The sequence below is a fragment of the Paramacrobiotus metropolitanus genome, unplaced genomic scaffold (assembly GCF_019649055.1).
Source record: "Paramacrobiotus metropolitanus isolate TYO unplaced genomic scaffold, Prichtersi_v1.0 Parri_scaffold0000068, whole genome shotgun sequence".
Taxonomy (NCBI): domain Eukaryota; kingdom Metazoa; phylum Tardigrada; class Eutardigrada; order Parachela; family Macrobiotidae; genus Paramacrobiotus; species Paramacrobiotus metropolitanus.
Window position 1 is genome coordinate 312,681 of NW_026570288.1, and position 13,960 is coordinate 326,640.

The 13,960-nt window shown below is 42.8% G+C and overlaps 3 protein-coding genes across 3 annotated transcripts; all 3 read right to left on the minus strand.

The window, feature by feature from the left end:
* Positions 1-39: 39 nt before the first annotated feature.
* On the minus strand, positions 40-4,453 carry LOC129594459 (atrial natriuretic peptide receptor 2-like). The gene is made up of 13 exons (XM_055491157.1): positions 4,289-4,453; positions 3,915-4,218; positions 3,584-3,854; positions 3,292-3,511; positions 3,086-3,218; positions 2,961-3,009; positions 2,844-2,893; positions 2,695-2,786; positions 1,060-1,318; positions 955-996; positions 841-865; positions 192-505; positions 40-98 (listed from the first exon to the last, which is right to left on the minus strand). Exons 1-13 carry the CDS (start codon positions 4,451-4,453, stop codon positions 40-42), a joined length of 1,983 nt encoding a protein of 660 aa, XP_055347132.1.
* A 680-nt stretch (positions 4,454-5,133) lies between these two features.
* LOC129594460 (uncharacterized) lies at positions 5,134-7,304 on the minus strand. Its single transcript, XM_055491158.1, has 11 exons — positions 6,925-7,304; positions 6,813-6,854; positions 6,700-6,724; positions 6,321-6,634; positions 6,205-6,248; positions 6,106-6,144; positions 5,967-6,044; positions 5,659-5,796; positions 5,543-5,593; positions 5,297-5,473; positions 5,134-5,148 (listed from the first exon to the last, which is right to left on the minus strand). The coding sequence occupies exons 1-11, from the start codon at positions 7,235-7,237 to the stop codon at positions 5,134-5,136; spliced, it is 1,236 nt and encodes a 411-aa protein (XP_055347133.1). The 5' UTR covers positions 7,238-7,304.
* A 1,241-nt stretch (positions 7,305-8,545) lies between these two features.
* Positions 8,546-13,910, minus strand: LOC129594436 (atrial natriuretic peptide receptor 1-like). Its single transcript, XM_055491129.1, has 22 exons — positions 13,104-13,910; positions 12,835-12,876; positions 12,742-12,766; positions 12,360-12,673; positions 12,242-12,285; positions 12,143-12,181; positions 11,984-12,061; positions 11,746-11,883; positions 11,600-11,650; positions 11,349-11,525; positions 11,120-11,261; positions 10,979-11,060; positions 10,646-10,883; positions 10,410-10,583; positions 10,017-10,335; positions 9,690-9,957; positions 9,412-9,631; positions 9,213-9,348; positions 9,095-9,143; positions 8,925-8,974; positions 8,685-8,776; positions 8,546-8,622 (listed from the first exon to the last, which is right to left on the minus strand). Exons 1-22 carry the CDS (start codon positions 13,471-13,473, stop codon positions 8,578-8,580), a joined length of 3,093 nt encoding a protein of 1,030 aa, XP_055347104.1. The 5' UTR covers positions 13,474-13,910; the 3' UTR covers positions 8,546-8,577.
* Positions 13,911-13,960: the final 50 nt, after the last annotated feature.

Here is a 13,960-nt window from a genome sequence, read left to right on the forward strand (position 1 = left end):
CATGAATTCTTGGTTACTGCTTGGGAAGTAAACCAAAAATCACACCCATAATACCATGATTTTCCGCACCTCATCCGCTCGTGTCAGTAGAATAATAACTGCAATAAAAATCGTTAATATCCGAATATTTTTAATGTTGCCAGCGTTGCTGTATTAGCAAAGTTATTGAACTTGCCAGGACAACCCCTTACTTCGGCTTTGCGATCGAGCACGTAGCAATCTGGGCCGATAATCGTCATCGAACGTCGAGTCATAGCGCTCAAAATACACTTGAAAACCATCAGCTACCGTCAAATACTTGGGGAAATGCTGACAGTGTGAGCTAATAAATGTGGCCACTGCGGCGTTCTTCGAAAGTGTATCGCAAAAAATGGTCACCGTACGCCAGCCGTACCGGCGCATCATGGCTCTGGTGGCTGGAACATGTCCACCCGTGCCGCGCGAACTAAAGGACAAGAAGGTGGGGAAGCGCTGCCGGTTGGCAAAGGTCGGATCCCAGATTGTGCTAAGCAGTTATAACATTTTTAATTGGATAACTACTTTGTACCTAAATTCTCCGTGACACTACCTAATTTCGATTATTACAAATAATAGCTATGACTTCCAGTGTTTTGTTTTTGTTTTTCGAGTGGTTGTGACTAGTACTGACTACTGCCTGATAAATCGAAAGTTTTTTTTTTTAATATCAACACATTCGTAGAAGCTGAATTAGAAAACGGCCAAGTTATACGTTAACGACCATTACAGCGTTAATTTCAAAATTCCGTTTACGGCTTTGCTAGAGAAGAAGCGCTAGTTGTACAGTACTGTAGTATGCTTGTTTCTGCAAACTTTACTTACCTGCTGATTACCGGGACATCCTTTTCTAAAAAGATGAACCCATGTTCGAGCAAGTAACAGCAAATTGCGCGGTGGTTTTATGATGCAGTCTGTATTACTGGCCTTAACACGCACCTCGAGCCAAATCCGCTAAAGGTACAACTTCTAAGTTGCAGCCTGACAAAACGATACCACAAAAGTGAAGAAAACGTAGATGCGGTGAAAGTTTTAGCTTTTTACCTGGGGTGAATAGGATCGTTAACCCACTGAACCTTTCCAGTATTTGGTAGATTTTGCCGGTTATTGCCGGCATCGCCGCGGTGGTATCTCCGCAAGCCGGCAAGTTAGGCTCAAACACCGCCTGCATCGTCACATTGGCAAACGTTTCCGGGAAACGTTTCTTGCAAATGGCAAAGGAAGCATCAAAATATGGCATCAGTGCAAAGTATCCATATAAAGGACTTTCACCCAATATTACAATAAGGAAGTTGACCTTTGACTGGCAAACAGGCGCACAAAATGCACAAACTATCCAGACGTTCTTTAATCGCATTTTCCGAGATTGTCGTTCTTCTGTAGCGTTAACGACTAAGGTGCTGCTGAGCTGTCACCCATTTTGTACAGGAAAAACAAACCGCTACATGCACTTAAAACTCTACAAGGAAATCGAAAGAATCGCAGATCGAACATATGTTGGCAACCCATTTTCTGGCTATGACTTTCTGGGCAAGATTAGTCGGCTTAAAAGTTGACACGCGACTGATACCAACAACTAATCCAAGTATGGATTTTTTGGATGTTTGTTGATTTAAATGCGTTGTAATGCGTGTATTGACTTTCGGCTGAACAGTAACCTGATAGGCTATCATTATGCATTTTTGACCGCTTCCTCCTGCTAAGTAACCGTGGAGGTTATTTAGCAAAACAAACAGTAAACTGCCGACATTAAAAAAGGCCAATTTGTAAAAAGCAGACAATTAAACTATTAAAAAGGTGTCTCGATAATATCAGTTAACAAAAGTACCCAGCCATCATCACAAAGGGGCACTCCATAGTAAAATGCGGAAAACAGTCGTGGGGTTATTTATTTTCCGTACGTAATATTACCTGAGTACATTGCTAGCACAGCCACTCGAACATATCGTGTCAATATTTCGGGCAGTCGCTATCGTTAGCGATCGCGTGGTTGTTTTAAGAGTAACCGGTGCATGACATGGCAGATTCGCAACGTTTTCCGCTTGTCTATTCACGATAACGTTTATGAAGTACGACGTTTTGATCGGCAGGCGACGTGTTTGTATAACGAAACTTCGAAATTTAACACTTCTTTCTCTTTGACCTTTGCTTTCCTTCTGTAGCTAAACGACCGATGCGGAGTTACATAATGCACCCGGGTTTCTTGGGTAAAGTTATGCCGAAGATAATCGATCATTTATTAACCTCGTAATCTTATCAGATCTACTCAGTAGACTTATCCCCGCATATTATGCGTACAGACCGTATTTAAAAAAACAGTGCTTTTTCTCATAAAGTTTACAAAAGAAATTAGGCCAATTAATATAACTGAACAAAGGTCCTTTTGCGTGAAACTCATTTTTAGCTTACAAACAGCTGATACAGCTAATATAAAAACTTTCATCTGAAAATCATTTAAATCAGAACCATTTTGTGCATGCTTTTGCGTAATTTGACAACCTGTCACAGCATTCTACGGATTTACAACTCAACTCATTCCAGTATTCGGAAAGTAAAGTTACATGTGCGTGGCGACAACACCTAGCAGCCAAAACGTCTCGCAGAGACCTTTTCCCTGGAATCAACAATGCCTGCAGTCAAAGTTTGTCAAAAGAAATCAGTTGAACTGAACACCGGTACCTTCACATCAATAATACCCCGTGGTTGGAAAATATGCTCCGGTTTTCTTGCCAAAGCCTGTTTGGTTTCCAGGCTTATGTGAATCTTGGAGCCTAATATAGCCGTCTGTTTAATAATTTCTTCTTTAGCCAAAATATTAACTACCGTACCTTCTCCGTGGCTTTCCATTCTGCTGGCGGTATTCATAGTATCACCGAAACTACAATCAAATCCAAAGCAACTCTTTACAAAATTAAAACCCGTAATGTAAGTATCGCTCTAATTACAGGCAATAACGTGGCATCCTGACACCTACGATCCCCGCAGCAATCGGCCCTGCAAAGTTTAAATACTTGTATTTCGTAATTGCCGACATAAAATACTCTACTATATATCTACAGTAATGTTTTACCAGTGTGGATGCCGATTCTGATTGGTAGATGCGTTGGCGAATTACACGTTGAATACTTTTCCATTACACGCAAGGCCAATGTGGCAATTTCATGGGCATGCCTATCGTTTCTCACTGGAGCACCACTTGCGACCTTTAACCGTTCACGAACAATCACATTTGCAACTGCCACCAATAAAATGAACACGTTACAGATCAAAGCGTACCACGTAGCCGTCCTTGATAGTTTCCACTTTATACACATCCAAATCATACAAGTGTTTATCCACCGACGTGTACAGGTGGTTGAGAAAGCGACCAACTTCCATTGGCGAAGTGGTCCTGCAGAACTGATCGAAACCCACCATACTGCTAAAGTATATGGTGACTGATTCGAAGGTCTCCGCATGTATTTGCAGTTTGTTGCGCAGAGCGGGGACCAAAGACCTGACACGAAAAATCTTTACCTTTACTGAATGAAACACCTGACAGTAACAGCGAGGATAAGTTTGCCCTTACGCTGGAATAATTTCAGCGAGTAGGTCATCCACTTTCTTGCTTTCCGACAGTAATTCAGCAGTGCGAATGCGAACAATGTCTTCCAGACGATCAGCGTGTTTTTGGAGGCGGTTGAGCAAGCTCTCCACCACATTTCCCGTCGGCTGATACGGTTCTAATTCGTTAACAACCTCGGCTATCGATGGTCGTGAGTCCGTATCAACGGAGCAGCACCACTGCAGAACATGGCGAATCTTCAGTTGAAAAATGGGATCGCGATACTGAATCGTATCTGTAACAGTTTATTCAATACAGCTCCCAATCTTTGTGTCAAATGGCAACGAAAACTGACCGATTTGCAAAGGTAGCAAGTTATTCGGCTTGACAGTATGACCCAACATAATCTCGCAGATAACGACACCCAGAGCAAAAATATCGGATTCTTGGGAACCACTGGGCGCGGCCTGGTCACGATGGCTGGAGCGTCGCCGAATCAGATGCATTATGACGCTGTCGCGTTTGGTTATTGCTCGCGACAGAACCGCCGAGCCGATATCGTTAATTTTGGCCACGAAGCGACTGTCAATGATTATGGTTTGGCTGGAAAGGCTGCCGTGCACTAATAACGGCGTTCTTTTGTGGATATAGTGTAAACCCTGTAAGACGTTGCAGTCTAGTTGCTGAAGTCGGGAAATAGTAGAAGATTGTGATAACGATACGACGTACCGCAATGATATTGAAAATGAGAAATAATTGGATGGTTCCGTCGTTGATGATGGCTTCGTTTTGGAAAAGAGACTGCAGTGTTTCCCGTCCACCTTCCCAGACAATGTGACTGGACACTTCCAATAGAAGCAGCCCATAAAATTGTCCTATATTTTTGTGCCGCATTTCGCTCAACTGCAAGGTCAGTATTTTTTCCCAACGTGTTAATGTAGTGAATTTAAGCAGACGGCACACCAACCGTTAAGAGCGTTTTGCGCGCAAAAGAGGACAGCTCAACTTCGGTCAGCCGAATATGCACCGTGCGCATCCATACTGGTTGGTTTTTGTATCGACCCATTTGTATACCGACGTGACCGCTCGTGCGGCGCTGGTTGCGGGGGAGTTGAATGTGTTCGGATTGCAGCAGCCATCTGGTATTTTTTTGCGATTGGTTAAGATGTCTCCTAGAAATGTAAAAGGTTAAGATTACTATCGTATTAAAGTAATCTTTCTTACACTTCGACGTACAGGTGTTTTTTCGCAGATACTGTACATGTATTTTATGGTACCATTTACGCATTTGTTACGGTACTCTGTACGACATTTACATCAACCTGCTTATTTCGTTTAGTTTTAGATTCTGTTTCTCTTTGTAAACTTTGATTACTTACGTGTACAAAATTACCGATACAATCACAATGGCGCACACGCCAATGATTCCCAAGACTGAGCCAATGATGATGGTCCGCGTTCCTGAAATTCGGCTTGTATGTTCTGCAGTTGCGGATGAGAACGCTTTTTGTGTTTCAGTTTACCGCGGTCCATAACAAAGCAGTTGGAAACTCGATATCCGCAGATTGGCTTATTCAGGGGCTGATTCGCTGTGTCGCCCCAGTTACCAGCCAGAATCGAGGTCTCACCAATTTCTTGGTTTTTTGCATCGTATGCCCATGCTGGCTGAATGGTCAACCGTCAAAGTGTAAACTTGTATGTAAAGAATGTGAAGTCTTTGAATGTATTTGTATTTACCTGAAATTCTTGACTAACTGGGTTGAGTTTATAAAACACCGAATCCACCAAGCGCATTCCCAGCGGTCCCATTACAACTTGCCGTAAGACACCATTATCAAAGGTGCAATTTACGAAGAGGTTCAGAAAATCATTATAGGACAGCGCACTCAGCGGAATGGATGATTCATTCAGAGCCTTTCGGAAAAAAACCGGGTCAGATAAGCGGAATGAGTGAAGGTATCGATCGTTGCTCCAGGAATCTACCTTTCCGACGGACAAGATCATTTCCGGAATGGCCATGGCGATCTCATTGTGCTGCCAAGAATTTGTTGATAACATGGTAGAAAAAACGCCCGCATAGTTCCGTTTCACGGGCTTACTAATTCATCGTATCCGTAAGTGAAGTTGTAGCTGCTGTCGGCTTTCACAGCAACAGCGTGCAGGAAGTCCGCTGCGGACTCGTAATCAATGGGGGTAAAGGTCACCTTAATGACATACTTGTAAGCTTGCCGGATGATCTAAAAACAAAAGTCCTTGGTGCTTTTTTGGATGATTACATAACACAGTCCAACAACCTCCTGTTCACAAGTGTTACAAAACAGTCGGTTATGCAACAAGAAAAGGAAGCAGCTGATAATGAAGTATAAAAAAGCACAATTTTGACGAGCAAACACCGCAAGTACTGTACCGTATCATCATCGTCTCCAACATTAACATCAAGCGGAAGGTATCCCACGCCCTGGTTGCACATGGGATGGATATAAACCTGATTTACACGCAAACTATTTTGTGAATTCCGTTTAACTAACGGAAAAATGATGTCTTACAAATTCACTACGTGTCATGTTTAGGGCATGTGCAGTAACCTGAAAGCAAAGAAAACTCTCCAACATAAAATTATCAAACGGGTGCGTTTTTTTTATTACCATTAATTTCCGCATTTGATCAGCCCGAGTAAATATGATGTAAACTGAAAACCGTAAAGGTTCAGTTACAATCTTTCGCTATCCGAGTAGGTACCGTGTACGAACAGCACACTTACTGCGTGATTGGCTTTTAGCACGCAACAGTCGCGGAGTATAATCAGGATCCTTACTGGAATCATAATTTTCAACGTACAACTCGTATCCATTGGCGGCCGTGAGGACCGCTTGTAATCCGCGGCAGTTTGCTCCGATGAAACCCGATAGCGTCGTATAATTGCTGATCGCATCGCAGAATAGCGTGACCGTGGTCCAGAGGTAGTGGCGGAGAAAGGCCCGGATAGCCGGTACCTGATTACCTTGACTGGTTCCCCCGAATCCGACGACTGTTGAGTAGCGCCGGCGGTCGGTGAAGATAACATCCGTCGATAGACTGTTTGGCAACAAACGCACGTTCTATGGTTTATCGATCGGCACTTATATTACGCGTCTGTTTACCTGGCGAGTAGCGGAACCTTGACCTCTAGATTGGCCAGCAGAAAAAAGGTTGATTTTTCCGCGCAATTACGTAAAGTACACTGTGCAATGTAATTCTGTAACAATCTACTTACCACGAGCGAAATCTCCAAGAATAATCATTTCTGGACTACAACCTAGAAATTCTGTTTGATTACGGTAATTAATCGCCATCGACCAAAACTGACTTTTCGCGGAAAGCCCTACCATGGGACAGCAAAATTGTAAGTCCCTCCATTTCTTGCAGTGCTTTATAAACTCGGCCGAGAAGTTCTGGCATTTCGTCTCCCGAAATCTTGCAGTCCGTGTTTCCAGGTTTGTAAACAGGAATGCGAGTTAAATTACCAAAGATGGCTGGGTATCTTTGAGCTGCGATGTCAAATGCGGCGTCGTAATATGGCATAGCAGCGTAGTATCCAGATAGCCGGTTTTCACCGATAATAACCGTTATGAAATTCAACGCCCGGCATCCGGTCAACACCGTAACAATACCCAAAATCCGGAAGACGATATTACGCATTTCCTCACAACGATTGGGGATTAATCACCCCGTATTATTTGGAATAAGTAAATAAGATAAACAGTATAATTGTGCAAGTGAAGTCATGCAAACTTCGGGAAAGACTTCAAAATCAGCTGCGCACGTTGGCTAGTAAATATTGAACAGAATACAAAGTATATCAGTTTTTGTTGAATCGACTGTCATGCAAGCAGCGCGCAGACAAGCGACACGAGAGAAACGTTTCTAAAAACTAAAGATGTTGCATTATCGGGCGGTATCGATGTGTCAGCTAATGAATCCCGTCAGGCAAGCAACAGATCGTCCATACATTTCATATCGGTTCTCGTAACTCTACGGCGGGAAATGAGCCATCGATCGACCCACCTTAGGCTATGAAAAAAACCACGTCCGAGTTTTTATAGATGATTTCCCGTACGTCTATTCAAACATCTGCTGCGCCATCCCGATAATTAACAGGATGCAACCGGGATAATATGGATGCAGGCGGGAATTTATTGAACATTTGATTTCATTTTTACAGCGGGAAACGCCCAGTGTATGTTACTGCGTACTGATCGGCAGCGCCTACAACAAGAGTTGTTATACCGTAAGGCGTAAAAGAGGATACCGAGATACATTTGCAGCTTTCCGTTTTCTGGTCAAGGCCGCAGCAATTCATAGTAACCGACAAGGATAACGCGATTACTACTGTACGTAGTTGCAATTGGCACAAGATATTATTCCTGTAATGGCAGCGATTATTTCTGTGGCGAAATTTGAGCTGTACCTAGGCGAAATGAGCGCATTTTTGCAATTTTACCGACGAGAACGGAGACCAACTGGTGTCCGGTATTAATTAGAGTCATCACTCCGTTGGCCTTTAAAAGCAGCCAATAGTTTGCATTGTTTAATCTAATTAACAATTGTAAACGTGGGCGTTATTCCATGCCGGTATGCCTCTGGTGTCGAGTAGTATTCTTAATGATGTTGCATCACACACGTTTAAATAAGATTGAATTTGACACGGCTGCAACCAGCGAGGAATAGGATTGATGTTGCATAAAAAAGGACTTGAAATACAGTGCTATCATTATTAGGTCACTCGATATTTATACGTCCTTCATCCAGCATCTTGCTGACCCTGAACACGCACGTTTTTACCTTAGCTTTGTCGAAGTGTCAGAATAACTAAACATACACAAAATTAAATGTTTAGTTAAACATACACAAAATGTTTAGTTATTTTACAGAATAACTAAACATACACAAAATTTTTTAATCACCATGGTTTCAAATACAACATTATTTATGCAAAAACAAAGATATGACTGATAGTTTCTTGATGAATGTGCAGTTTGCTAAACTCTGGCTTTGAGCCAGAACGTTTCCATAAGGCCTTTGCCCTGTAAACACCGTCGACTGTCAAAAAGAAACAATAAACACATTGCAGTTACTTTCTCGCTACCTTGATCTGGGATATTCCGCGGCTTTCCAGATGGAATTCCGGTGCAGCGCCGAGTAATAGTTTTGTATCGGGACTAACGTGTATCATCGAGCCTGAAAAGCATTGTAGAAGCTAAAACATACAGAGTACTTTTTACAGGTTTTCTGGGTACGACTGTGTACGTCATGTACGCAGTATATGATCAGATTGTTTTGTATTCATACAGAGTATGTACATAATTTGCACAATAAACCAACTTACCCTCTCCGTGACTTTCCATACGACTTGCCGTATTCATGGCATCTCCAAATCTGCCAAGTTACAAAAAAACAGTCGTACATTTGCGGTTAATATACTACAAGTATGTAGTAAACATTCCAACAACGAGCGCTTTCTATTCCTTTGAGCTTTACGAATCGACAGATACGTACAAGCAATATCGCGGCATTTTTACGCCAACAAATCCCGCTGCTATGGGCCCTGCGACACAAAAAAATAAATGTTTCAGTTGTAAGCCACAAGTGTACGGTATTTTCTTTTCACGCCCACCACTGTGAATACCCATACGAATGGGCAAGTGGACCTTGAATTTCGTCGTTGTACACATATGCAGAATGGACAGCGCCATACGAGCAATCTCAAGCGCATGCTGGTCCCCATTGCGAATGGGGATACCGCTCACCACCTGTATAAAGGTCACTTTAGCTTTAAGGCTCTAAATCGTGCGGAAAGGGTCAATATCTCTTACCACATATCCATCCTTTATTGTCTCAACTTTGTACACATCAAAAGCTGAAATCTGCTTGTCGAGAGCGGTGTACAATTCGTTGAGGAACTGTCCAACTTCTAATGGTGTTTGGGATTTGCAGAACTGATCGAATCCCAACATACTGCTGAAGTAGAGCGTCACACAGCTGAAGGTCTCCGCCGGAACCGGGACCTTGTTTCGTAACGAAGACACTAGAGACCTGCCACAAATCGCTGCTGACTTCAGGTAGATGCTAAATAAGTACATTCAAGACTTACGGAGGTATTATTTCTGCTAACAACAGATCGACCTTCCTTTGTTCCATCATTAGTTCTTCGGTCCGGTGTATTACAGTGGTCTCTAACTGATCCGCGTATTTTTCTAACCGACTGACTAAGCTACTGACCACTGTACCACGCGGCTGATAGTCGCTGACGCGAGCTAGAATGTTCCAGATGGTTGGGCGCGCTTTGGGGTACACGGAGCAACACTGCTCAATTATAGACTTAATTTCCAAGTGAAATTCTCCGACTGTCTTTATGGCATCTGAACAACCAAACTGAATTCGTATTTTTTCGTATGGAAGTCAGAAATTCCCGGCTTACCGAGTTGATAATCCTTGTCCGTTGCTACAATTTTTTCCTTTATTATTTCGTACAAAACGATACCGAGGCAGAATATATCCGCCTCAACGGTACCCACCACATGTGCTGAATTTTGGAAGAATTTAGCGTTCTCGTATTCTGGTGGCTGAACAACCGCTATGTCCACAAGATGGACATGCTTCTCCAGTACAAAGTGCGTTAATTTGGTAGTGGCGATATCGCAGATTTTGACTGTAAATCGACTATCTAAAATGACGGTTAGACTCGAGAGATTGCCGTGTTTTCGGAACGGTGTGTGATGGTGAATGTAGTTGACGCCCTGCAAAAAGACAAGAAATGCGACACCTTCAGAGCAAGCAGTGCCGGTAAGGTTAGCTTAAGTCCATGCAGTACCCGTAGTATGTTGAAGATCAGAAACAGCTGTACAGTTTTGTCCGGCATGACCGTTTCATTGGTTAAGAATGAGCGGAGCGTCCCCCGACCACCCTCCCAGATTACACAGATGGCTTCATCCCAGAACACAACGCCGTAGAAACGGGCAATATTGTCATGCCTTAGCGTTCGCATCTACATCGAACCCATAGCGGACAGTGTAGACCAAAGTTGAATACGAATGATACGAAGCGTACTTGAGCAAAGACTTTCTGCGTGCTGGACTGATCCAACAGATCCGTCTCGTGTCCACTATGCGCCGTTTCATCATCATCGTGATGGATGTACTTGCTGTGGACGCAGCGCAACCAAACCGGTTCATTGTTGTATCTCGCCATATGGATGCTGTTCCCGCAGGTATTGGACGGATGTACCAGCATCTCCAGTAAATGCGTATTGAGATACCACCAGTTTGGTTGTTTGGTTTTGGATTTGCTGTGATGAACCCATTTTGTTACTTTTGTCATATGCTACCTATAGTACAGGAAATAAACTTCGAAACTTTGCAGATTACGGTACACTGTACACACATGTAGTAGACAGCTGTTCCCATGAGAATACAAAACAGGGCGATTATTCCGGATATGGCTCCAACAAATATTGGATTAAGCGCTGCAAAGGAGCAAATGTCAATGTGAGCCGGGAAAGCTATATCATATGCAACCACTGACTGATTTTGACAACACCACAGCGGTCGTTTCTATAACCGCACTTCGGGAGATTCAGCGGAGGTTCAGATGCACCATTCCATTCGTCTGCTAGTGGGGACGTCTTCAGTATAGCCTGAGCACGAGCTTTGAAGCGCCACGCCGGCTGCAAAAAAAAATAAATACGCTTTCGCAGCGCAAGTGTATTAAGTTTGATTAGATAGACATTGTACGAGTACATAGCAAAACCAACCTCAAATTGTCTAGTTGTCGTATTCAGTCGTAAAAATATGGTGTCACCTAATCGCATACCACTTGGTCCAATGTCCACAGTACGCATGGATTCATGGTAAAATGTCCGATTGTAAAACAAGTTTAGGAAGCCTTGAACGCTCATTTCATCCAATGAAATGGCTGATTCGTTCAAGGCCTAAAAGCAGGCTGAGTTAGCTAGTACATTTCGTATTGTGCATGTACCCAGTCATCCAAACCAAAATCACTTACCTTTGCTACCGAAAGAATCATTTCTGGGATCGATAGCACGAGCTCGTTATGCTGTAGTAGAAAATCATCGTAAATACAATTTTTTTCAAACACTTAGTTACATTTCATTGCAGTTACGTATCTATAATAACTGTTAAGCAACATACCGTTTCGTCGAAAGTGTACGTATGACTGTACACGGCTTTTGCAGTTTCCCTAACTTTTTTCATAAACGGCTCAATCTTTTCGTATTGAGGAAGGACAAAAGTCATTGCGACGATATATTTGTACGCTTCGAAAATCACCTGGAAATACGATTACATGACGTAATCACCTGGTCGTAAAAGCCGATCCATAATGGATATTGCGAGTAGAAAACTAAACTAAAAAAAAAGTAGCGCTTACATCGTCATCAGCGCTTCCCATATCCACTACGAGCGGTAAATAGTCCGGCCCTTGATTAGGTATGGAATGAATGAATACCTGCAATTCATGCACAACGCAATTACAACAATTCCCTCGTGCATTATCCTCACATTAATAAATTCACGCTGCAGTGCTTACGTATTCGCTGTTGGTCATGTTCAGTCTGTAAGCAACGAGCTGCAATTGCAATCAATAATCCACAGCAACAATTTTAAGAATGACGTTAAAATGGCTTACCATCATTTTCCGAAGTTCATCAGCCCGAGTGAGAATAATCATCACTAAAATTTTATAATTTAGAAAAGCTGGTAAGCAAGGCACGAGTACCGTTAGGTCAAGGTAAAAACCTACTTACCCCTGCTTTGTGATTTGGCGCGTTGCAATCTGACCTCGTAATCGGGATTCGACCGGGAATCATAGCTTTCCAAGTAGAACTCATAACCCGAATTACCGGATAACAATGGCTTCAGTGAGCGACAGTAGATCCCGAGAAAAGCGGAAATCGGCGGATACAGCGTAATGTCGTCGCAGAACACCGTTACCGTTCTCCAGTTGTAATATTTCAAGAACGCCACGGTGGCCGGTGCCTGACTACCCAGGCTTGTTGGGGCAAATGACAGAACTGTCGGATAGCGCTTCTTAATGGCCAGCCGAGCGTCCACCCCGGTACTATTCCATAAAAAGTGAGATCGATCTTCTCGAGCTCCAAATAGAGCATGGTTTTGAACTGTACATACCTCATCAGCAACGGCACATTGACTTCTACAAATTACATGTTCAAGCAGCACGCACATAATGAGATAGTTTAAGGATATGATCATTCAGTTCACCTCGGGCAAAGTCTCCAAGTGTCATCATCTCCAGACTGCATCCTGAAAATTTATTGCTCTTTCGCGTTCATATACGTAATTCTCAAGGCCGATAGTCTCATAGTTATTATGAAAATACAATGCTTAAGCAACTATGTTAGCAAAATAGCCGAATATACAAAAGTTGGCCATTTTATAGGGTTTTTAAGTAAGTATTGCTAATAAACAAATGTTTGGCTTAAAGTTGCGTCTATTTACTGTTTATTACACATGCGCAAAAGAAACTGTACCGGATGACATCATTAGGGGAAATCCCTGGATATTTTGTAGTAAATCGTAAATTTCCCCCGTAACCGCATACATCGCCGACGCAGCATCTCCACAATCTGGTAGTCCCGGTTTATGAAAAACCTGTCGGGTGTAGTTGACAAACAGTGCTGGATATGCTTCCGCAACCATTTGCAGAGCAACATCAAAGTACGGCAGGGCTGCATAGTAACCGTATAACGGATTATCGCCGATGGACACAATGATGATATTCAGACTGCTGGACTGTTGTACCACACCCGTAACCACGCAGACCGTTATGAATCTTGCGAACATTTTCCTGTCGACAGAAATATCTGCGCTTATCGAGGATGGCTTAACATGTGACCGCATAGCCGACAGTCTGTATACCCAGCTGCTAACAAGCTCTGGGGAGGTTATGAAAGTGTATCCTCTCTTCCGACGCAATTACGTGAGTTGTTTGATTAGTATGCATCGGAAATTATATTTACCAGTTCCGACGAGAAATACAGTGACATCCTTAACAGAGACTGTACGCGCATATTTGAACTGTTCACGCTATGAAATAATGTCAAAGCAGTCCTGTTGCTTATATAACCGTTGTGATAAAGCTACTAACGATAAGGTATGTACAAGACTCAAGGAGTCTATGGACAAAACAGCGGAATTTTGAAACAGTACAGTTGCATGAGTTTTGTCGCAGAAATAAGGCTTTTCTGCACATAAAGCCGCTATAAAGCGTAAAACACTCAAGACTTGAAAGCGCATTAAATGACGTTTTCGGAGCTGATGAAGTGTTGTGCTGGCATTCAATGGACGTAAACTGTGTGGGGATATCCAAAATTTGTAATGCCGGTTA

Coding starts and splice junctions, on each gene's coding strand:
- LOC129594459 (XM_055491157.1), bottom strand. CDS start 4,453: ATGCGGCACAAAAATATAGGACAATTTTATGGGCTGCTTCTATTGGAA. Junction 997..1,059: donor AACGATCCTATTCACCCCAG/GTAAAAAGCTAA, acceptor TCGTTTTGTCAG/GCTGCAACTTAGAAGTTGTA. Junction 866..954: donor TTTAGCGGATTTGGCTCGAG/GTGCGTGTTAAG, acceptor TCATCTTTTTAG/AAAAGGATGTCCCGGTAATC.
- LOC129594460 (XM_055491158.1), bottom strand. CDS start 7,237: ATGCGTAATATCGTCTTCCGGATTTTGGGTATTGTTACGGTGTTGACC. Junction 6,249..6,320: donor TGCTAAAAGCCAATCACGCA/GTAAGTGTGCTG, acceptor TACGGTTTTCAG/TTTACATCATATTTACTCGG. Junction 6,045..6,105: donor ACATGACACGTAGTGAATTT/GTAAGACATCAT, acceptor CGTGTAAATCAG/GTTTATATCCATCCCATGTG.
- LOC129594436 (XM_055491129.1), bottom strand. CDS start 13,473: ATGCGGTCACATGTTAAGCCATCCTCGATAAGCGCAGATATTTCTGTC. Junction 12,182..12,241: donor ATGAACTTCGGAAAATGATG/GTAAGCCATTTT, acceptor TTGCAATTGCAG/CTCGTTGCTTACAGACTGAA. Junction 9,349..9,411: donor CAATAAAGGATGGATATGTG/GTAAGAGATATT, acceptor ACCTTTATACAG/GTGGTGAGCGGTATCCCCAT.